Source organism: Python bivittatus, unplaced genomic scaffold, assembly GCF_059951505.1.
Source record: "Python bivittatus isolate LINGU-HERP-01145 unplaced genomic scaffold, Pbiv_v1 ctg000070_np1212, whole genome shotgun sequence".
Lineage (NCBI taxonomy): Eukaryota > Metazoa > Chordata > Lepidosauria > Squamata > Pythonidae > Python > Python bivittatus.
Genome location: NW_028277034.1, coordinates 32210207 through 32235495, shown reverse-complemented (window position 1 = coordinate 32235495; position 25289 = coordinate 32210207). Strand labels below are relative to the sequence as shown.

The 25289-nt window shown below is 36.4% G+C and overlaps 1 protein-coding gene across 1 annotated transcript in view; it reads right to left on the bottom strand.

Annotated features, from left to right (window-relative positions):
* The window catches only part of BBS7 (Bardet-Biedl syndrome 7), a 35221-nt gene that overhangs the window by 9113 nt on the left and 819 nt on the right, over positions 1-25289 (bottom strand). The window contains exons 2-14 of the mRNA XM_088132889.1: positions 23365-23430; positions 22400-22462; positions 21997-22172; positions 19368-19554; positions 15877-15949; positions 15460-15576; positions 11887-12017; positions 9771-9855; positions 7773-7875; positions 5200-5392; positions 4338-4412; positions 2630-2695; positions 13-152 (exon numbers count right to left, since the gene is read on the bottom strand). Of these exons, the coding sequence (XP_087989015.1) occupies positions 13-152; positions 2630-2695; positions 4338-4412; positions 5200-5392; positions 7773-7875; positions 9771-9855; positions 11887-12017; positions 15460-15576; positions 15877-15949; positions 19368-19554; positions 21997-22172; positions 22400-22462; positions 23365-23430 (1475 nt within the window). The remainder of the gene's footprint in view (positions 1-12; positions 153-2629; positions 2696-4337; positions 4413-5199; positions 5393-7772; positions 7876-9770; positions 9856-11886; positions 12018-15459; positions 15577-15876; positions 15950-19367; positions 19555-21996; positions 22173-22399; positions 22463-23364; positions 23431-25289) is intronic.

The following is a 25289-nucleotide window of genomic DNA, read 5'->3' as shown; positions in this document are numbered from 1 at the left end:
TAAAAAAAATACCTATCACGGTCAAGACAGTGTGTCCTCTGATGAAGTGAAAGAGGCTTAATCTGATACTGCCGAACTTGACAGGTTTTGGGTTGAACTCTTGGAGTTACATATGCCTGCAGAGTTCCATAGCGACCTTCAATTGAAAGAATCTGTTCAGGGAACATAGAGTATAATGTACCTAAATTTAAGTTAATATCCAAAACTTCTAATTTTAAAAGATAGTCTATATATTAACACACAAAATATTCAATGTAATAATATTTTAAGATATTTATATAATGTTTGTTATTTAGTGATATTCAGTATACAGTGGTACCTCTAGTTACGAACTTAATCTGTTCCGTGACTCTGGTTGCAACTCGAGTTGGTCTCAAGTCGAGGTAAAGTTTCCCATAAGGTTCAATGTAAATCTGGTTAATCCGTTCCACCCTCCAAATGTGGTCGCACCACGAGGCAAATTTCCCCATAAGGTTCAATGTAAATACGGCTAATCCGCCCTCCGAATTTGGTCGCACCCCAAGGTAAATTTCGCCCATAAGGTTCAATGTAAATATGGCTAAACAGTTCTGAAACATATGCATTTTATTTTTAAACCTCAAAAACCTTCCAAATGCCACAAAAACCTTCCAAACGCCACAAAACACACAAGCCTCACCGAATGTCTCCTTGCTACCGCAATCTCGCCCACAGGAATCCGCGACCGCGTGGCAGCAGGGAAAATGGCCGCGGATCCGGTTCGTAAGTAGAGGTAAGTTCATAAGTAGAGGTAAATTTTTGGGGCCGGAGCTGGTCGTATCTTGAAAAATTCGTAAGTAGCGGCGTTCGTAAGTAGAGGTACCACTGTATTTTAAAGCTTGTAACTAAGGATAGCAATTCAGTGGAAAAGCCAGTTACAGTGCAATTCTCTCTACTTAGAAATTAGAAGTCCCAATTAACTCACTGGAAATTACTTTCATACTAATTTAAGATTTGATTAAACACTGTCTTAAATATTGTCATGTCATGTATAGTGTCTGTTTCAACTGCTAACTTAAACTAATGTGTAAAGAATACCTTGCATATTCTTCATATAATGCCATATTGTGCCTATTTGATAAATAATGCCTGATATTGTACTGATATATGAATACTATTTCTTCCTTTTACCTTGCAATGCACTGCTCTATTACTACTACCATTACACTACTGTATTATTAATATGATGGTCAATGAACACTGAACTGAATCTCCCTCTTCAACAAAAAAGAGGGTGAGGCAGACCACATTGCAATATTAGATTTATAGATTGACACGCATATGATGTTATGCTATTAGCAAAGAGATTTTTAGAATTTATACTTTTTACTAAAAGGTGAAAAAAAATTGTATGATCTTCAGATAAAATTGTGATATACCTCAGATAACATAAACGTTTCTTACTCTCTCATTATATTCTACTACTGCCAAAGAAAATGTATTACTTTGTACATTTGTAAATTTATGGAGCTCTATTCCAATAGTTTTAAACTTAGCCTATTATTTAAAACAACAATTTTTATTTAAATGAAATAATTATGATGTCATTCTACTTCAACTAGTTTTCATCCAATTTGTTACTGAATATATATATAAAAATCAACACAATTGCCTTCTTGAAAAGTACTTCACTGAGATGTCTGAAAAGTAGATCTAAGAATTATTCAATTCAAGTAGCCTACAGCTAGCCAATATGCTTCCACAAAGAACTAGTCATTTGAAAACTGGAAGATGAACAGTAGATGACAACTAATCGTAATAAAATAGGGAGGATTAATTAACTTTCAAAGGTCATCTTACAGATCATTTTTATGCATGCACACAATCTCAGTTTTAATCATTTGGTTCAGATACATGCTGAACTATGTAAAAATATAATTATATTACAATGTTTCACTGAAATCAGTGAAATTCTGAGTAGATGGAGATAGAATTTCACAGTAGTATATTCCAAAACCCTAATATAATCCACTGAATAGCTTTTGGCAAGTCTTTAAATACATAGTTTCTAGTTATGCCAAAACAATATTGCACATTTGAAAATTAGTACATAAATTCAAGAATTAGTACATAAATTCTAAAACAAAAAGATAACCTCTGTGATGGAATGGAATTATGAAGGCCAGACTCAGGGAGAAAAACGTTTTCTTTCATCTCCTAAGGCGAGAGGGAGAGATAAGAGGATGAGACTGGCACCTCCCTGAGGAATTCACAATGTTGTGGCTGGCATTACTTGGGAACTGGGGTTTCAGTCTGGGAAGATTGATGTCAGGCCTAGCCCAAGGAACTCCAAGAGACCATGTAAATTCAGTCCAGCAATGTTTATTAGCTACAACCTCTAGCAAGAATCTTCCCAGACTGAAACCCCAGTTCCCAAATTATGCCAGCCACAACATTGTGAATTCCTCAGGGAGGTGCCAGTCTCCTCCTCTTATCTCTCCCTCTTGCCTCAGGAGATGAAAGAAAACATTTTTCTCCCTGAGTCTGGCCTTCATAATTCCATTCCATCATACCTCCCATCTATTCTTTTCAGGATTGCTGCTATGTTATGAATTTGCTTTGAAATGTACAGTTTTCGTTACAGATTCAATTATGATGTTTAAACCATTACCTTAAGTTCCAGTCGTGTAGTATTTACTTGACACCGATAAGTAGCAAGGAGGAAGTTACCATTTGGCTGTGAAACATTTATAGTTAGAAACAATAAGTTAAAAAACTGGAATAGAAACTCAAATTTGATTTAGTATAAAGATAAAAATTTAGTATAAATATAAAAATTCAATTTCAATTGTGATAACTATCAAAGAACTTGAGAACATTTTAAAAAAGTAACTAGTACAGGTAGTCCTCGCTTAACAACCACAACAGGGACCAGAAAATTCATTAAGCGGGGCAGTCATTAAGTGAGGCATCACATGAACGCACCCGACTACATTTTTTGTGGCAGTCGTTAACCATATCATACAGTCCTTAAATGAATCACACAGTTGCCCATTGATTTTGCTCGCCAGAAGCCGGCTGGGAAGGTTGCAAATGGCAATCAGGTGATCCTGGGATGCTGCGATGGTTGTAAGTGCAAAGACTGGTTATAAGTTACTTTTTTCAGTCTGTCATAACTTCGAATGGTCACTAAACAAATGGTTGTTAAGTGAGGATACGTGTAGTAACTTTAAAATATTAATTAATTTATTGTATAGGCTTTTCTCAATTGGAAACTAAATCAACCTGAATTCCTGGAGACTTCATCCATGAAGTTTTCTTGATAGCATGGCAGAAACGGTTTTCCTGTATTTTCTTCCAGGATGTTTTTCTTTCTCCCTGCCCTTTACTTCCTGGTGTAGTCAACAGCCCTGAAATTCTCACTACTTTAGTCAAAGTAACACAAAGAGCTTCATGCTGTAAGCTCCATTTCTTCTGGGCAAGCATGCAACATCATGATGCATGTTTAAAGAGGTGGATCTTGCACTGCAACATTACAATGCTGCTCACATTACTCTAACCTCCTTGCCCCAACTACTGGCATCACTGCTCATCTGGTTCCTCATCCAAGCAATAACCAGGGCTAACACTGTTTAGTCCTCAACATCAGCCAACATGCTGCCATATTGTGGCAAATGAAAGCATTAATTTTCTATAAATATCAGTATTATATTCTTAATTACAATCTAAAAAGATATAATTCACTTTGAAATTAATTATATTAATTTATATCTACAATATAATCTCAACATTAAAAAATAAAACATGCTATACTATGTGAAAAAGTGTTACTTCTATTACAATATATGTTAGAGCATTTATCAACAGCTGACTTCAGAAGTAATTACCACTCCCAATTACCACCAATGTGATTTAGTCCCTTTAGACATACACAAGAAGCAGTGAAAACCAAATAAATGAAGCTCTTACATAGAAATCTAGACTGGGTTACTATGAATGCTTATCTAAAAGTATCAATAGATATATTGTAGTGCTTTTCTAGATAAGATTGTTTTTCTATACATAATTTAATATTTTTAGTGCTTAATTATTTAAATAGTAGGATGCTAATCTTGCATTTCAACAAAGTAATTTAACACATACTTAGAAACAAAAATACAAATACATTTAACAACTATGTAAGGAAGCATGCATAATATTTACTGACTATATTCACACTTCGCTTCAAATGCTTCAAATGTTATTATGTGCCTTAAGAACATTCTTATTAAAAACAAAATTTATTCAAACTGATCAACAACTTTACTTTCAAGTAGATTTGAAAGCCAAAATCCAGTAAACTCCATAGAATTAAACTGATCTATAACAACTGCACATACCTCAGATTCACAGTCAATAACACTAACCACAGCTGAATTTTTATCCACATCCTTTAGGTCTATGGGAACATCACACTATGGAGACAAACAATATCAAATTAAAGGATAGTTGAACATATGGTTATTTCAATTCTCTCTTTATACAGTAATTAAGATGCTTGTGAAACCTTATGGTAAAAAAGAGGTATCATTGTCTATAAGAGGAGCTGCCCCAAAGCTTGCTTCACCCTTCACCTTCCTTTTGAATTATGTCAATTATGTCAAAATATTAATATATTAAATAATATTAATAGTATTATTTATCCCATGGGGCAGTCAGTATCTGATGTGACTCAATAGTTATGTACATAGCAATATATACACATTTTTTATATACTGTAAGAGCATGACAAACTGTAAGAAATGAAAAAGGAAGCAATTACAATAAGCCCATGTCACATGTGATTGACAAATCCTTAGTGCAAATGTTGTTTAAAACCAGCACTCACTTCATATATTCCCTTAAAATAATTTTTTTTCTGCTTGTCCCTTAAAATACTGTGTGGATTCAGAAGAATATATCAGTGATACAGGACTGCAACTGAAGGGCAAAATTCAAAGTTAAGTGTATCAGAGTTGCACTGAGATAGGATTTAAAAATACAATAAGTTAGTTGAAACCTATCTATTTCAACTGGATTTTCTGTATTTCGGCTTTTGCCAGATTGCACACATGTCCTTATTGCCTCAGAGGTGGAGTGGAGGAAAGAAAATAATTCCAACCAAGTATAACCCTCAGAGAAAAATTAGATCACATCTACTTTTAAGATAAAGAAAAGAGTTCAATGCCCAGGTCTACGGAGTTGCTATAAACAGTCTCTCACCTGTAGCAAGACAGTATCAATTGCTGCCTGGACCTCTAAAACAAGGCTGTAGCTGGCATCATCTTTATTTAATATAAATTTATCATTTACACTGAAAGTTGGGACTGCTGAAATAGCAGTGCTGGACTGAGAAGACTGCTGGTATTTTTCACGTTCTTCAAGTACTTTCATCTGTAACTGATCCAATTCATTCCTAAAACAACAGAATAATGAGCAAACATAAAATTGCTATATACTGTATTTGTATATGCGTACTCTGTATGTTTATGTGCATGAGAGAGGGAGAAAGAGGGAGAAAAAGAGAGAGAAGAGGGAGAGAAGGTGGCAGCATTTAGAATAAACCTATTGGAAATAAATCCTTCGATGTTAAAATTATAAGCAGCAGAATTCTTTTCTGAAAACATAATAGGTTTTAAATGCTGGAATTATATTTCCTAATACTAGGTTAGACTAGTATTAAATTATATGCAATGCTCAAGAGTGTATAAAAATAAGTGCATTTTTAAAAATAGTTCTTTTTTAAACTATTTTTGCGTGTTTAATTCATTAGCTTACTGAAATCCAATCATAACTTCAAGATAACTGCTTTGTTTTAAACCACAATCTGATTCTACAGCAATTCCATCAATTCCAATGCTATAACACTGAATCTGCTTAGCTGGTCAGGTGATTTAGAGAGAACCTGTTGTTGTTTACCCCTCCTTACGAGATCCATGGGTGTGAGCCAGAGACAGAGCTTCTGGTGGTGGCCCTCATTTTATGGAACACTCTCACCTTAAAGCACATATGGTGTCTACTCCACAAGTCTTACAAAAAGCAGCACTGTTCCACTGGGTGTTGGCCCTTAGGTTAAGAAAATGGTAACTTTGATGAACTAGTTTTTTACTGTTGATTTCAATTATTGTTTTTAGTGCATTTTTAGACTTCATTGTACCCCACACAAAATACAGGTAGTCCTCAACTTATGATGGCAACTGGGACTGGAATTTTCATCACTAAATGATGCGGTCATAAAGTGTGACTGCATTGCTTAGCAATAGCAATGCCTGCAGTCATGGTTGCTGCTGTTAACTGAATCCCATGGTCGTTAGGCAAGGCAACTTCCTGCTGGCTTCCCACAACAGAGTCAGTGGGGAAGCTGGCAGGAAGTTGTAAGTCCCAGGTGGCTTGCAAGCAGACCGGCAGGCAGGTAAGTGGCTGCTGCTGGGTGGAGAAGGGCATGAGCGGGTGCATGAAGGTGTGAGGGAAGCGTTGCAAGGGTCAGAGAGGGTATGCAGGGGTGCACAAGGGTGCCCTGGAGGCATGGTGAGGGTCATGGGGCTGTATGAGGGTGTGCGAGGATGTGGGGGAGGCATGGGGGGGTGCACAAGGGTGCAGGGGAGGCATGGCGAGGAAAGGGGAGGGTCCACAAGGGTGCACGGGGGTGTGCAAGGGTGCAGGGAGGATTGGGGAGGGTCTGTGAAGCTGTGAGGGTGGTGCGGCAAGGGTCAGGGAGGGTGTGCGAGGGAGGCACGGGGAGGCTCAGGGAGGGTGCACAGGGGTGCACCAGTGGCCAGAGCAGCACAAGTGCAGACGGGTGGGGGAGGGTGCGCAGGTGGGGGTCACTTACCCACCAACTTTCAACCTTCCCTGCTGGCTTCCCCACTGATTTTCTGGGGAAGCCGGCAGGGAAGGTCGCAAATGGCGATCACATGTTTGCAGGGCGCTGCAACTGGTCATAAGTACAAGCTGGTTGCCAAGCACCCAGATCATGATCATGTGACTGCAGGGATGCTGGGACAGCCAGAACTCTGAGGACCAGTCGTAACCACCATTTGTTCAGCACCATCATAACTTCAAATGGTCGTTGAACAAATGGTCATAAGTCAAGGACTACCTGTAATCTATTAGGATTGGGACAGAATATACATGTTGTATAAATAAATAACATTATAAAATACCCAATCTCCAGGAGCAGAATATAATTTCTTAGACTGTATTGCTTATTTTAGCTCTGTTCAGACTACTGTTTCGGGTTGTATAACTATTGTTTATGAAACCAGGACTGAGTATCAAGGCCAAGTACTCCTCACTTAGCTTTCACTGCACACTAGTTTGCAGGCAGAGTTCTGGTTTGCATTAACTCAGAAGCCTGTACTGTATTTGAACTGGGGAATTCTGACTTAATGTTAAAGTAGGAAATTAAGCCAGATAAATGACAGGAGACAAACTTAATTCCTGATATGCATAATAACTTTATAAACTATGATTTACGAAACATGTATTGATTGTCTAGGCCACCAAATGTTACCAAATAGACAAAGTGTGTTCTAAGATCTATTTTATTCTCAAAAGGCAAGAAGAGTCTCTTGTGGGGGAGTTTACAAAAAATAAAATGATGCAACAAATAATTGACATTTTAATAACAAATTATCACAAACATTTGGTTGGATATTTATAAGGCAACTAAGAAGTAGTCAAGGATATAGTGATGGTGCACTGGTGACAGAAACCTACTCAAAATGTGTGCCATATTAAGGCAAAATTATTACCTCAGTATCTTTTTTTGCACTTTCACAAAATCATTACATTACCTTAAGGACAAAACTTTGTTCTGTATTTCATGAGTCATCTTTAATCCATCTCCTGATCCACATTCTCTGTGAATAGGCTCAGTAGTTAATCCAGACACCCACCCTAAAAGATGAATATATTTTTCAGATTTCAGATTCTTGTTATTATGCAAAAATTTAGGCACTTCTCAAACTCAACAAATCCATATGTTTAAAAACAAACAAAACTCTACATTCTGCCAGCTAGCAATGTTGGCTGAGGAACTTTGTTAAGAAATGGAAGTTACATGGAACTGTGGAAGTCAATTTCTGGAAGACCAAGAAAAATCCGCTCCCAAAATGCTCTGCAAAACAGAACCCTCACATTACTGAAAACAGCCTGCAGAAAAGGTCCATCATCTGGTGTTGCTTATACAACAATGATCTGCATGGGAGAGTTGCCAGAAATAAACTTTTTCTCTGATTTCATCACAAAAGTCATCTAAAGTATGCAAAAGAAAACATTAGTAAGCCTGAAATGATTTGGAACAAAGTGCTTTGGACTGATGAAATACGTAAAAATTGAACTGTTTAGCACAACTACATGATACATTTGAAGAAAAAAGGGTAATATCCTGCCAATGTGTTTTGGAATTGTAAGGCAGCAAGTATACAGGAAATATTGTGTGGATGGAATGAAGAATGATCCTACTAAAACTCTTGTGTCTGTAACCTTCAACTGGGTGAAACGGTGTGTCATAGGGCAACAATTTGTGAACCAAGGCACCTCAAATGGGCTAACTTACAGAATGCATCTAAAATCCAGGACTCATTACTCCCGTGGGATTGAAATTTGGGAAATTTCTGGCTGCTTCAGCACTGCTGTACTGCTGCACCACTGTGCTCAGCCCAGGTCACGTGATTGTCATGAGTGTATCCCTGTCCTGTTTCCTGCCTCCCTCTGTCCCCTGCACCCAATTGGTTGGCGGCAAGGCCCGACAAGCGAGTGGAAATTGGCTGCTTTGGAAACGAGGCAGAAATCTGAAATCTCTTAACAGCTGTGGGCGTTGAGGGAAAGATGAGGGAGCAACCTGGGTGCCTCCTGGTGAGATAGGGCTGGCTGGGGAATGCCAGTGGTCAATGGGTGAATCTTCTTCCTCCCTCGAGGGGGGGACCTTTGGAAACACGCTGGAATGCGGAGCAGGGCTGCAGTTTTCCTCATAGTCCAGGGCTCCCTTTGTTCCTCCTCCCCCCAGCAAAGTGGTAGGCAGTTTGGCAGGTCAGTTGAGGAGGAGGAGGAGGCTCTCCTGAGGGTCATGAGGGGAGGGCATATAGTGCAGGGAGGGAGGGAGGAAGGAAGGAAAGAAGAGGGAGGGAAGACTGAAGGAGGGAAGGAAGGAAGGAAGGTTTCTGATGCTCCCTGCCAGCTTCCCACAAGCAAAGTCAATGGGGAAGCCAGCAGCAAGTCACAAGACACTTACACTCCCACTGCTTTTTTGCCCTTGGTCATTCTGTTTCTCTGTTTAGGTAAGGAAATATCTCTGAAACAATGACATAATGGGTCGCGGGTTGTCTAGTTTTATCTAAATGTCATGATATCCTAAAAGCCAAGTCACAGAAGAAACTGAAGCTGAAAAGAGATTAGATATTTAAGCAAACTAACAATCTAACATATTTCCAAATCAACAATGACATACTTAGAGAAAAGAAAAACAAAGGTTTTGGAATGGCCTTCACAGTACCCAGACTGAAATATTTTTGAAGATCTGTGGGGATATCTCATACCTATACTGCATGCAAGGTAACCTAAGAACATTTCTGAGCCAGAAGAGTTATAGAGTGGAGGAAAAATCCCAAAAGGAAGAACAGACAGACTCTAAACACATCCAAAAGAGCTCTTACAATGAACTGACCGGATAGGTGTCCAGAGAAGGGCTGCGCAATACACTTAACAACTGATTTTTTAAAAAAATGTATTATTTTTATTCTTGTTAAATTGAAATTAAACTGAAAAGCTCTGAAAATAAAAATAAAATTAACCTGAATATGTTGATGTTACAATCTCATCATAGCCCTCTTTTCCAACACAGCCACCCTGGATGGATGTGACACTTTCTGATAAAGCCTAAAACAACAAACAAGAAAATTTAACACATATTTAATTTCTTGACTTCTGATTAATGAAGAAAGGAAAATTGAATAAAACTGAAAACATGATTTTAACCCACAAACTCTTACATTTTAAGAGGATTGCATAAAACATGTATTATCTGCTTTTTGTTATATTCTCCTAATTGTCTATTCTTTCTCTATATTGCACTTATATAAATCTATGGCACATCTGCATCCAGAATACTGTGTACTCTACAATATTAGTTATCACATATGAAAAAGGTTATAACAGAGCTGGAAAAGGTGCAGAAGTAGGCAATCAAAATGACTGGGGTTTTTAAACATCTAGAATTTTTGAGAAAAGAAAAAAGGCAATTGAATGGAGATATGACTGAGGATTATAAAAATCATGCATGGCCTGGAAAAAGTAGGCAGGGAGTTTTCTTCTTCTTTCAAACACAGTGATCAGAGGTCATCCAAAGCAGCTAATTGAAAAAAAAACTCAGAGTGAAAAATACTTCTGCAATTAACCTGAGGGATTCATTACTACAGTACTCTAAGGGGAATTGGATAAACGTATGAAGGATGGGTTTATTAGTTTTGAACACTAACAGTACACCCCAAATTACTTTATTTTATTTACTTCATTCAATTTGGATGTTGCCTGACTCCAACTGACTCTGGAGGAAGCATGTCTCCATATACTAGTTGCAGAGAAACAATGTTAAGAGAGAGTTATGTCTCCATCTCCCATCTGTGAACATCTGCTGGTTCACAACCAGAAGGGTGCTGGTTGACTACTATCGGAAACAAAATGCTAGACTAAGATGGGCCTTGCCCTGATCCAGCAGAGGTATTCTTATATTTTTCTAAATGCATATGAAGCAGCCATCTTGCTAAAACTAAATAGGTCAGCTGAGTGTTTGGATGGAAAGTAATCTTAAAACCTCAGGTATACTAGCTTGAATTCCATGCTGGTAGAAAAGCAGAATATAAATGTAAGAAAATACTTTTACAAAACCTTTCCTATTATTTCCAGCAAGCATGACACAATATGACAATAGCATTTTATGTGTATCACAGATACTTATCATGAACAACACAAGGGCATTAGGATTTAAGAGTATTATACTCTAATACTCATTTAAGCTTTTTGAATGACAGCTTGGAGTAGCTGAATTTTTTTTACTGACTTCAGATAATTAACATAAAGCAACATCAAGTCCTGGGGTCTGCCTACAAAGTTCCATGTGTCAGTAAGTTTTTTCCCTCCATGCAAGTAAATGGAGGTTACATATTCACTGGCAAATCTTTTTTATTTATTGGATCTGTTAAGACTGCCCAATTGCAAAGACTCTAATAATCCCTGCCCCAATGGGTTAGAACACTCCTTCCCAACACCACCACACAAGAAAACTGCTGCAGCAGGCTTCTTTCAAGGGCTCCACACTGTCCCCAGTAGGCACTGGTAATCCCTCCAGCTAAAAAAGCAACTCTATCCAAGAGTCTAGCTGGCCCAAGGATCACTGTAAGGGAACAGGCATCTCTCCTCCCCCCATATATCTTCAGCAAAGTAGTTTCTTTCCTTCTTTTCAAATAAATGAAGTAATTTTATTTACTTGAAAAGGGAGGATTTTTTTTTCTCTACCAAGAAAAAATCACTCTTGACACCTATGAAAACCTCACTAATATAGTTTTCATTACCTTATCTTATTTTCCTTTTGGGGGGGGTCTTCTTTTTTCTTATCTAAACAATTTTTAACCCACTCTCAAGACCAAAGTCTTCTCCAAATGACTTAAAAAACACTTCCCACTGTTTGGAATGGAAAGTCAGAATGGGTAATTGGGGGTAGGGGGGTGGGGAGGGAACAGACAGAGAAAGAGAAACACACAAAAGGGAGATTCCTACTATTTTGACTGATCACAGTCATTTGTAGATGATTTAATTTATAAAATATGCTTGAAACAAAGCAATTCAATTATTTGGGAGAATTTTAAAATAAATTCTCTTACTTGAGGCAATAGATTTACACAATATACTTACATATTCATATTTGAGAACAGGAGTCTTTGCATTTTCAAAGTTATAGATCTCTAATATTCCATCATCTCTACCAATGAGCAATTCTTTAACTCCATCTCCCAAAATGTCAAAACTATCCATACATAGGATGCCTGAAAAACAGAATATAAAACAGATATCTATATCAAACATTAGCCATTTAAATCTGTTATACCTTACTAGCAATTTACAAAGGTTTATTTTTTAAAAAAATATAATAACTTTTACTTGACTCTGGAATGAAATCAATTCCTCACTGGAATTATATTTTAATCAAGTTATAAATAGATTAAGCTCTACCATTATAATCTTGAAACCTCAGCTTCATAGAAAATGATTATTTATATTTGTTATCATAATAAACTGGCATGTATTAGGTACTAGATGACACCTACAATTTTGCCAAATTTCAAACTAATCTGATTAAAAATGCTACAAATATAGTAAGTGAAAAAGGATAGAATTTTATATACAGTATTTACTGTTTTTATTCCTATTTTTGAATAACACATTTTTTATCAAATTTTACTAAAAACTATTACTATTTTTTCAAGAAGGCTTGTGGATAAAGCCATTTTCATCAAAAGTTCAAAGCTTATTCAGGTTCTTTCACCCATTAAATTGTATGGCAGAAATGTATGACAGAGTTTTACAGCATAAGTACAACATGACTGCAAAGTTGTGATGCTACCAATATTACAATGTAGTTAGGACCAACACAGTATCTCATACAGGTAGTCCTTAGTTGATGACAGCAGTCGGGACCAGAACTGCTGTCACTAAGGGACAAAGTCATAAAACACAATGTCATGTGACCATGCTGCTTAGTGATGGCAATTCCGGCAGTGCCGGTTACCATTGTTAAACAAGGATCTCACATGACTGTGACTTCCAACTTCCTGCCAGCTTCCCCTTTGACTTTGCTTGTGGGAAGCCAGCAGGGAAGGCTGCAAATCGCGATCATGTGACGGCCAAAACTCCAAAGACCAGTCATAACTACCACTCATTCAGTGCTGTTGTAAATTTGAATGGTTGCTGAACGAGTGGTTGTTAAACAAGGACCACCTGTACTGACCTTTTATTGTTTTGTAATGCATATGAAAAATATTTCTTTAGTAACATGGGTGATTGTTCTTAACAGCAATGAAAAATCATTGAGCTAAGCAGTTTGCAGGAACAAAAAGTGGTCTGTGAACTTGGGCCATGTTATACTTGAATTCAGAGAATAAATTTAGCTTAAAAAACCTATATACTATGGTTGAAGAATATCTACTGTCCCAAAATTAAACCCCACTTTCAGTCCCATACCGCCAGAATCTTTGCAGTCCTAGTTCAAACACTGAGAGATAAGTTGCTTTACTGCACACAAAAACTAAGTCATATATACACAAAAGGTCTGCCTACTGCAAAACACAAAAAACAAGCTCCATGTGTATGTGTGTCCCACTGTTTAATCTTAAGGCTTTTCCTCCACTTTTTGAATCCACAGACTTTTGACTATTTTTTCCCAGCCTTCAGACTGGGAGACACCTGTTGTTTTTTCTCTAGACTGAGCAGCAATGGCCCCCATGTTACCAGCTTCAGCCCTTACTATGGTCTATGTAGAGCACTTTGGTTGTCCATATATGATAGTATACACCTGTTGCAGTTTCAGCAATAGCTTTGAACTTCTAATTAAACCAAGATTAAATATGATCTAATTCTGGTTCACGCTAGCCAAAAATGGTGGCCACTCTTGAATTCAGATGATAGCTTTAACTTAGCTTTAAACACACCATGGTTAAAAAATAGGATAAAAACAGGAAAGAGATTAGAAGATGGTATACATGTGTTTCCATCAATTAACCTGACTACCCTTAATGTGTCAGGTGAACATGCTCATGAACTAAATTTACATGGATTTCCATATTTTTCTCTCTCTTTCTGTCTTTGCATTCTACGGGCATTGAAGTATTGGGAGGGTGCTGATACAAGTAGAAATCTGGCATTATTACAATAGGCTAACATAAATCTTAATGCTTTCAGTGCATTTAATGCCTTGACTCTTTTAGTGTAATCTTTTACTCATATTTTGAAGTTTTTGCTGGAAACTGAAACATAAAGTGTATATCTGAAAGATATAAGTGAAGAGAAGAACCTTCCAGGATGTGCTTCTGATAAGGGCCATGGACAAATGGAAAGACAACTATTATCCTGAAAGCAATCCAAGAAGTAACTATGAATGTAATCATAGGGCTCACCCTATGGAAAATTTGAGGAAAATGCCAGGGAAACATCAGGTGCCTGGACATGAACAGTTTCCTAAACATGAACTCATTCCTAGAAATAGTTGAGGTCTAGAAATAAGGCATAATTAGCTCATGGATTGAAAAGAAAGTCAATCTAGAGGGCAAAACCCTGCATGAACAATCTCTGAACATGATGTTCCTTTGAGAAGATTCCAGAATGAAGCAACTCAGGCCTATAAACCTCCCCTCACTTCACTTAATTTGCCTTGGAATTGTAAAGTGACTAACACATCCTAATTATGCTATGAAAATGCCAATAGGAGTGTGCATTTCTAATACAATCATCCATGATGAGCAGATCATAGATGAGGGATCTGTTATGGAATATGAGGGTGACCTTGGAAGATGGGGGGAAGAGATGCCACCTAGGGAACGATCAGATAAAAAAGAAAGGAGTCTACAACAGAGTAATGGCCAGAGAAAGAAACTTAGGAAGGACCCACCCTAACTACTCAGACGACAAATAGGGAGGGTGGGAGATCTGTACTTTCAGACTTGCAAGATTCTGTTAATATAGCCTTACAACAAAGGAGAATTAGCTCATCTAGTTGTGTTTCCTGTCTGGTTTGCCTGGGAGGGTTGACAGGATCAGACTATGCTGCACTGGAGAATGAAATGGCAACTCAATCCATATTCTGCCAAGAAAACCAAATGGACTTTCACAACCAAGACAATGTCAACATGATAATGGAAAATGAGCCTCCAGAATGGAGGTAACTAACAAGCTACTGGGGAAGAGCAGAGGGCAAGTACGAGTAGTACCACTAGTGCTTATAATATGGTTGGATTAAGGCCAAAAGTACATCCAGCTGCTGGGAAGTCTGATGCTGGAAAGATTTATATGAGCTTTTAGAGAAGACTGATACTTAAAAATCAAAGGGCATCAGAGAAAAGACCATCAGAAGACAAGGTGGCTACTAACATAAGCAAAAACTTACAATGATTCAGTTATTGACAGACAATCCTGGCAAACTGATATCCATCTGGTCACAAAAGTCCGAAGCAACTGAACAAAAGCAACCTTACATGATCTGCTTTTAGGAAGACCTTAAAACATTTTTGTTCTGAAGAGTGTTTGGGCACTGATGTTACTGGGCCGCTCTAATTAGTTATATTGTTGATTTTTAAAAAATATCATTACATTTTCTTGTATGGAATTGTAAATTGCTTTGAATACTTTAGGAAATGTGCAATCTATATACAGTAATTGTATAAACAAATAAATACATGACTTTATTCATTTAGGAAAACAACACAAGATACCTACCACCTCTTTTTTTCTCATTTCCAATTTTCCATTTTTCTATTGGAGAAACACCAGTAATCTGTACCAAGCCAATTTTGCCATCAGATGTCCCAAACAAAACTTCTTCACCAGAGTCACCTAGATATATAAATTAAAACTATTATTAGAATAATTATTAAGTAGAATTCTGCTAACTATTCAGTGGATTCCAAATTCTTGCAATTTTTTAAATTTAAATTTTAGGAAATGTCTCAAAATATTCTAGCAAAAGAAACACCTTGCTTCATTTCCATCACTCTTATAAAAACAATGGATCAGAATAATTCTATATTATAGAAAATACATATGATGATATTTGGAATTATTAAAACAATCATCTATGAAAATCAAATTAATCATTTTAATAACATTTAAAAGACCCCTAAACATACTACTTACCACCATTTCCACCATTCAAGGCCAGAACAGCAGGTGGACCTGGGACTTCCATTTCGTACAGCAAATTTGAACCCTCAAAAAAATGAAATGGAGATACTATTACTTATAATCCTTAACATTTTATTTTAATTTAAAAGAGATATAATTTTTTTAAAAAGTTTCAAAACTGCATTCCTGCCTTTAGAATGGAATGAAAACTGGAACCATGATTGTCAGCTGTATGCCCCTTTTAGGTTTAGATATTTAAAATCCCTACTTGAAAGAACAGCCCACTGGGGCCTGAATTGCAGATTGCCCTATTTCCTCCTGGGCTCTAACATATATATTGTTAGCAGAACTGCTAAGTTGATAGACAAGGCAGTTCAGCTAAGAATCTGTTATATTGAACAGATTGGGGTATCGTGTAAAGGTGAGATGGAAGACATGAGTGGGGAGGATTCTGAAATGGAGCTTCAAGGTTGCTGGGAGGGGGAAGAGAGGTTCCAGGGAAAGCACCTCCTCAGCCCCCAGCCGGAGGGGGAGAGTCAAGAGAAAGATACTGGCCCCTCCCTAAGGGCATCATGGTTATAGTTGCTGTTGTTGGGGATTGGAATTACAGTAATCTGGCGAGATTCTGTCTATCAGGTGTAAGCTAATAATGGAGCTGAACTGATTCTGGACTGTCTCGCTGTTGTTCTTGGGCTGAACCTGACAAAAGGCGATGTATTCATCTGAATGTTGGTTCTTTGTATTTAGCATATATGTATTTTATTATTGTATTTTCTTTTACCTATGTTATACTGGAAATAGACCTTGTATTTTACCTTTATTTTATTTTCTTTGTTATGGTTGTAAGACTAATCAATCAATAAATTATCTAAACTATCAAACTATCAAAAACTGAAGCCTAATTCATCTAATTCAGCCCAGAGGCATAGCATAAACCCATTCCAAACTATTTCATTTATGCCTTTTCAAATAAGATCATGAAAGCTTAGATTAAACATCACAAGGATACAGAGAATTAATGTGAAACAGAAAATACTGGGCTAACTGGTAAGCAGACCTAGAGATTCTAATTTACCTAAACAAAGTGGGGGAATACAAGAATCTAGAATTTCAGGAAAGTCGGTTTCTGCTCAAGACAAAACAACAACAACAACTGCTCAACAGAAAGAAAACCTGTCATAACAATAAGAGATCTATTGAAAGGAATATTTTTGACAGGATAATGAAAATTGGGAAAACAGACTGCAGACCTAATTAAAGAGCTATTGATTTCTGGGTTACCCCAGAGGTATAAAAGTAACTGTCTGCAATTCAATTAAGCTTCTTTGAATTCTGGAAATTCAAGAATTCTGAACAGAATTCTGGAAATTCTGTTGCAGGAAGTGATTTAAGGCAGTTAAGCTTCTGCCTTAAATCACTGCCTGCAACAGAATTTCCAGAATCTGGAAATCTTTCAAATTCTTATTCAATGTTCTTCCTCAAAACTAGTTTAGTACTTTCCACCATTCTCTGAGCAGGCATAAAACTATACTGGCATAAAATTTGCTGATCCTAATGCTCATCCCTATACTGTCAAGTTACAGAGAATTGTGTAATGAAGCAAGAGAAATCTCTGCCATTTGACAGCACCTCCTTCTGCACATGCATGCTATATATTACTCAGGCTACTGTGAAGCATAGATTTCAAAAGAGGCTTTTGCCACATCATACAATCCCCCTTTGTATTTGTCCATTGTTAAACTAAACTAACACACTGAGGGCTTACATTAAATCCTTCTGCACCATGAACTCCACTCCCCAGGTACCTGTCAGCTGTTAGGTATATTTAAACACAAGTTGGGTATTCTTTTGAAACAGTAGCAAATATATGTTTAAAAACAGCCTAACAGATGACAGGAGTTGAGGCAGAGGTGTCTGTGTGGCAGAAGTCTCCTTCCCACATATAGACCCCTCAACGCCTATCACTGAACGAGGGAGGGATTGGCTTGCAGATCTGGCAAGGTAAGGGGAGAGACTAATGTGAAAGACTCTCCTGCTGCCCAATCGATTCTGAAGGATAGTGCTCAAAATCCAAAAGGGAGAGGGCATGCCCACACCAGCTCAGGTGGCCAGTAAGAACTGCACCAATCCCTCCCATGGTGTCACTTGACCAAACTACCAACAGAATGGTCAATAAAGTGTAACAGATTATATGAAGTGCAAAAAGGTGTCAGGATAAGAGAAGTAACACTAGAATAGCTAAAGATAACTTAAGGCTGCCACAGGTGTGGCTAGGGATAAGACAAAGATAATGCCATAAGGTAGAAAAAGATTACTAGAACATGTTGGTGTTGCAGGTATATGCAAATTAGGAAAGTCACACCAAGCCTGTTTATCTCCTTTCCGCACCTCCATCATTTGGAGAAATGTAACCAAATTTTATCTCATGAAATTTTGCATCTTATTTTTTTCATGATTATGTATGTAACATTCCATTTCTATTAATCAATCTTAGTAAACTCAAAAAATGCAAAGAATGTTATTGAAATTCTATATACATATTTATCCAATAATTGAAAGAATTAAAACTGAAGAACTGTAATAAGTTTAAATAGGGATGAACTAAACAAGAATACTGAGTTAAAATACATATGTATCTATAAAAATATTTTTATATCATCTTTTGGCACTAAAGTGGACACCCATCTCTGAAAATATTTAAACAGAGATGATTAAAATCCAAAGAAAGAAATTAAGGCTAAAATAATAACTAAGAAGTTTATAAAATATACTAAAAATGGCATAATAATGTTTTAATTGATGATGGCCTAAAAGCAAATGAGAATGGACCAGTCAAGTGACTCTTAGGATAGTGCTCCCCAACCAAGATGTGTCATGGGATGGGGGAGCACTATCAGCTAAAGTTTGATGCAAGTTCTAGCATATCTATTAAGCTTACATATAAATGCAAACCATGAACACACAAAATAAAGAATGTTAACCAAATATTTGTGACAAAAATGCTTTTATAATCAAATAATTAATTTTAAAACAAAATGGATGCTAACTAACCTAAGAATATTTAGAATTTGTCTTCTTAAAGCTACACTTGACTTATTATATTCTGATAGTCACAAAGTAAACTTTTCTGGTTTACTTAGCAATCTGTAATATGTAAGTATATCAAATCTATTTCTAACTAAGAAGAATTAGCTGAAGATTTTGTAGAGCCAGGCAATAACATAAATACCCCAAAATAAATAATGGTAACCTTTCATGAAACAGGAATTTTCCAAGTATATGTTAGATTTTACTCAACTTACCAGAATTGCTGCAAGCAGATAAGATTTCTTTGCAAGTAATTGTAGATGATGATGATGATGATGATGATGATGATGATGATGATTGGTATGAACAGATGAACAGACTTCTGTCTCATTTTACTAACTTACCTTTTTAATTGTAATAAATAATGGTTATAAATAATAAATCAGACTACAATAATGGCAACAAATAAGATTTACCTGTAAAACTCTAAGAACTCTATCTTGACATGCTAACACAGGTATAATGCAAGACAGTTTATCTGCTGGAAGACAGAGAACATCATTGATTTTATCTCCTGACAGGTAGTAGTGCTGATCCTTACAGTCACAGTAATGGTTATAAATGTAGCTCGCACCAAGAAAGAGATCTGATCCAGATATATACCTAAAATAATAACAACATTGTAATTAAAACTTTAAAATAATTTAAAACACTATTTTGGGAACATAATTTGTTAAGTATTCATAGGAATCAACATAACAATCCAATAAGAAATCCATTTATTATTATTTTTTCCTTTGAAAAGTTTTGTTTTTAATTTTGTATAGCAATTCTCTGAGGACTACTAAATATGTTTCAAGTACCTTTCCAATTTAGCTGTTAATACAGTGGAGGACTAAAAATAACAAATATGTTCTATTTACACTATTTTAATACTACAGACTAGACACAGAACCAAAACAAGACAATTTGTCAATTAAGTTTAATTGTCAGTTAAGTTTAAGTAATAAAATAATCAGAATAATTGCCATCTACTAGTGTAGAGCAGTGAATACAGGATGCTGAAAGCTCCCCATTTATACCAATCTACTCTCATGATAGTTGTGGGATTAAAAACATTCTCAGCTCCCCCAAAGAGAAGCAGGATTCTGATATAAGAAACAGGAAGTAATTAACTCTGAATTTAAGGTGTAAGAAAGTAAGAACGTAACAATGTAACAATTCAAATAGGTTCTTCTTAAATATTTAAGCATAGTTCTCAATTACAGTTCATTGAGTATATAGCTTTTCAGAAAACTGAATTTAGTATGAAAAAAACCTCCTGTACTATACACAGAGGAGGAAACAGCCAGATGAAAGAAACAAATGAAGTCTTATAGTAAGCAATGCTTCCATTATTCTTCCATCCTACTTAAAAATTGTTGTTTGACCTTACTACTATATTAATATAACTTAATATATTATTTAACTTCCACTTCATTCCAGGTGGGAGATTGTATTTGTTATATAAGAACAACTGCTTGTTTATTGTGACAGTACTAGTAATATGTTGTAGACAGTATATTAAACAGAAAAACATATACAGAAAAGGTAGCAATTATAGTACTCATATATAGTACTTGAATTTAATAAGAATAACAGGACTATCTATTATGATCTAGTTATTGTAAAAAAAAAATCATATCTACCAACATTTTGATAAAAATCACTATTATTTTGTTAACCTATATTAGGTTTTTCATCTACTTTAATTGTTGCAGATAAAAGTAGTAAGCACAAACCTGTATGAAGAATACTGTGGATAACAATCATAATTTCATTTAGTTATGTCATTGTGACTCAGCAGAAATACTAGTGTTTCATGCTTATCCATAAATTAAACCAAATTGGTTTGAATAATTAAATTTCCTCAGACAATGTTTTATATATTTATAGAGTATATGTAAATGTTACAAGTATATAATAGTTCTGAAAGTCTGAAACTAGACCTGATACAGTACGCACAATTAAATAATGGCTTGTTTTTACACCACCCAGAGTTGCCTTATGCAAGCTGAACAGCCATATAAATGCTATAAATAAACCAATAGTAAATTTAATAAAAGATAATAAAATTAAAATAATTCACCCAATTTAAATATTAGATAGCTATTTTCTGTAAATAGATACTAACTTCCTAGATAATTCTGACTTTGCATTCTTAGGAAAGGATGTAGAGAAAATGGTGGCCCTACAGCTGCAGAGAAGCGTAGAAGCAGCAGATCATTTGGACTCTTGGCAGGCTGGAATATAACATGGAAACTGCATTGGTTGCACTTGTTGACTTTTGGAGAGACCAGGATTGAGGAGTACCACCATTCTGGTCCTCCTTGACCTTTCAGCAGCTTGTGATACCATGGACCATGGTATCATTCTGGACCACCTCCAAGTAATTGTAATGAGGAAAACTGCTTTACAGTGGTTCTTCTCCCCAAAGGGGCAGTTTCAGTCAAGGTGGGAGAGATCTATCTGGAGACATCTACTTTACAGTGTGCCTCAGGGATCTCTCCATTTCCCAGTTCTTTTGGTCAACTATGTGAAATCACTGAGAGAGGTTATTTGTCAGCAAAGGGTATTACCAATAAGTATTACCAATAAGATCATGATATGATGCCATACACTGCATCTCCCAGCTGAACAAGTGATGCAGTTTTACTCCCCATCTCAGAGATGGTTTGCAATTTTGAGAGTTCTCCTAGATTCACAGTTCCTGCTTGAAGAGCAGGTGGCAACTGTGGCTAGGAAGGCTTTTACACAGGTAGGTATATGTAGCCATTTGCTGCTATTCTTGTATCAGGAAGTCCTCCTCATGGTTAATCCCTCCTGTGGTTTAGGAACCCTGTAAAAATGTTCCTCTTCTGGGTGAGACAGAAAGATGGTTCTTTATAATATGCAGGTGGGGCTTGCAGCATGATGGTTTAATTATATGGATTTTATTTTTGTCTGTATGTAGGTTTGGGTTATTTTTAAGTTATTTGTTGTTAGCCACCAGAGCTGTTTAGAAAGAATGGCATATAAGTATAGTAAGTAAATAAGCACCATTAAATTAATGTTTAATATACACACATAGCTTTGATGTTCTCAGTGAGGTTGGTATTAAAGGAAAGAAACTGTTTCCCTTTCTTTGTGAAACCTCGAACCTCGGAACCAGCAGCCACGAAAATTTTCTCCTGGAGAGTATTAAGAGCACCTCCCAATTCTAGCCTTGCAATCTTTTCCCCTGGCAAAGTCTTGAATATTGGCTAAAAAGAAAAAAGAAAAGAAAACATATTCTGTATCATCACAAAATAAAGTTTAACAGGATTTGAATCACAGAAAATATAGGTATTTCTTTCCATTGTCATATTGCATCTGGAAATGTGACCCTTCAAAATAGATTACCTTTATAATCAGTTGACATTATAAAACCATAAGTTACTATATTTTGTTAAATTAAGTGTCCATGTATGGAAATGAATAAAGAACTTACAACAGCTTCTCCTTTTTTGATTCCAAAGCAGGTAACAACACCATCATGGTCTCCAGTGACAACCTTCAGTAAAGTAATAAGAGGATTTGTATATACAGTATTATTCTTTTAAGAGTACAAAGGAAAACCAATCCTTTTTGTTTGATAAATAATTATACCACTCGGATCTAGATTTTCTCTCTTCTATTTAATTCTGCCACTTAAAATGCTGCCTGATATTTCAAAATGGATCTCCAAAATGGAAACTACTTACCAAAGTGGAAATTAGTTTTGAGACGCTATTTGAATAAAATGGGTGCAAAGATAAAATATCACTGGCAAATATTGAAGGAGGAAATTCTAGTAAATAACCTGTTTAATATACTAGCGATACAAAACCTGGAAGAATTAAACTCATGGGAAGAGATATAATTGTACCTAAAGGATTAAAAAAGAAAAGATGATAAGGCTATGGATGATAAGACTGAAAAAAAAAAGGACAAGTAGTTTGTCTAGAATAAAAATCAGTGCAGGTACTAAAGAGTTGCTGTATAGACAGGATAGATACTGTAGAAGAGAAGAGAAACATCAGAAAAATTGTTATGGAATGAAATGAAATAATTGATTCAATCTGTAAATGAACTAGACTTTTATCAAAGGAGATACAAGAAAAAATAAATGTTTATTATGTTGGAAAAATAACACGACTTGCTGCCAAATTATATGAGAAAAAATTACAGGAAAATTAAAAAGTAAGCTTAAGAGTTTTAAACATATACAACATGAGATTAAGTCACAAGACTATTATTTATATTTTAGGATATTACATACATAAAGTAGATATAAAATATTTTTTCTCCACTATTTCTCTTCAGAGTACAATTTTTAAATCAGGTCTTCATCACATACAATTATTTTAATATACACTTTTATACTGCCCTGAGCTCCTGAACAAAGGATGGAATACAAATCAGATAAAGAAATACCTTCTGTGTAGCTTTGCGTCCTGATGCAGGGAGCAACTTCATGGTTTTCTGAGATGTCACACCCACCTAGTTGCAAATGCATCTTTATTAATATTTATGTTTGACTTATCCATTTTAAGACTAATTTTCATTTACCAAAATGTCAATACACTATTGTTTTAGAGAAGAACAGATATTTAATTATTAAAATCCATACTTTCCAACATGACGTTGGTTTTCCAACATAACAGTGGGTATGCATACATACACTTTCTCTCTCTCTTTATGTATATATGATACTAGGTAGAAGAGTAAGAGATTATGATTGCAATGATATGCATGCTAAGTAGAAACAGTAGTCTGTAAAATATTTTAAATTCAAAATTACCCATTTTAATTTCAAAACTGCCAGTCTCAAAACATATACCTTGGAAATGTTTCAAACTGAAAATACAGTGCATTTGGGAAGTATTCAGACCCCCTTCACTTTTTTCAATTTTGTTATGTTGCAGCCTGATACTACAATCGTTCAAATTCATTTTTTTTCCTCATTAATCTACACTCAGTACCCCATAATGACAAACTGAAAACAGAATTTTAGAAATGTCTGTAAATTTATTAAAAAGAAAAAACTGAACTATCACATTGGCATAAGTATTCAGATCCTTTGCAACAACACTTGAAATTTAGCTCAGTGCCTCTCATTTCTCTCCATAGTTGCTGAGCTCTTTCTACACCTTGATTGGAGTCCATCTGTGGTAAATTAAATTGATTGGACCTCACAGCTGACAATGCATACTGTATCAGAGCAAAAGCCATGAGGCCAAAGGAACTGCCTGCAGAGCTCAGAGACAGGATTATTGCAAGGCACAGATCTGGAGAAGGCTACCAAAAAAATTTCTGCTGTACTGAAGGTTCCCAAGAGCACAATGGCCTCTATAATTCTCAAATGGAAGAAGTTTGGCACAACCAAGACTCTTCCAAGAGCTGGTCGCCCAGCCAAACTGAGCAATCAGGGCAGAAGAGCCTTAGTAAGAGAGGTGACCAAAAACCCGATGGTCACTCTGACTGAGCTCCAGAGATCCTGTGTGGAGATGGGACAAAGTTCCAGAAAGACAACCATCACTGCAGCCCTCCACCAATATGGGCTTTATGGCAGAATGGCTAGACAGAAGCCTCTCCTCAGTGCAAAACACATGAAAGCCCACTTGGAGTTTGCAAACAAAGCACCTGAAGGACTCTCAGACTGTGAGGAACAAGATTCTCTGGTCTGATGAAACCAAGATTGAACTGTTTGGCCTCAATTCTAAACATTATGTCTGGAGAAAACCAGGCACTGCTCATCACATGCCCAATACCATCCCAACAGTGAAGCATGGTGGTGGCAGCATCATGCTGTAGGGGTGTTTTTCACCAGCAGGGACTGGGAGACTGGTCAGGGTTGAGGGAAAGCTGAATGGAGCAAAGGACAGAGATATCCTCAATGAAAACCTGTTCCACGGCACTCAGGACCTCAGACTGGGCCGAAGGTTCACCTTCCAACATGACAACGATCCTAAGCACACAGCCAAGACAACACAGGAATGGCTTAGGGACAACTCTGTGAATGTCCTAGAGTGGCCCAGCCAGAGCCCTGACTTGAACCCTATTGAACATATCTGGAGAGACCTGAAAATGGTTGTCCACCAATGGTCCCCATCCAACCTGACTGAGCTTGAGAGGATTTCCAAAGAAGAATGGCAGAAAATCCCCCAATCCAGGTGTGCAAAGCTTGTTGCGTCATACCGAAAAAGACTCAAGGCTGTAATTGCTGCCAAAGGTGCTTCAACAAAGTACTGAGTAAAGGGTCTGAATACTTAAGTACATATGATATTTCAGTTTTTCCTTTTTAATAAATTTACAGACATTTCTAAAATTCTGTTTTGATACAAGCATGTTTTTCCCTC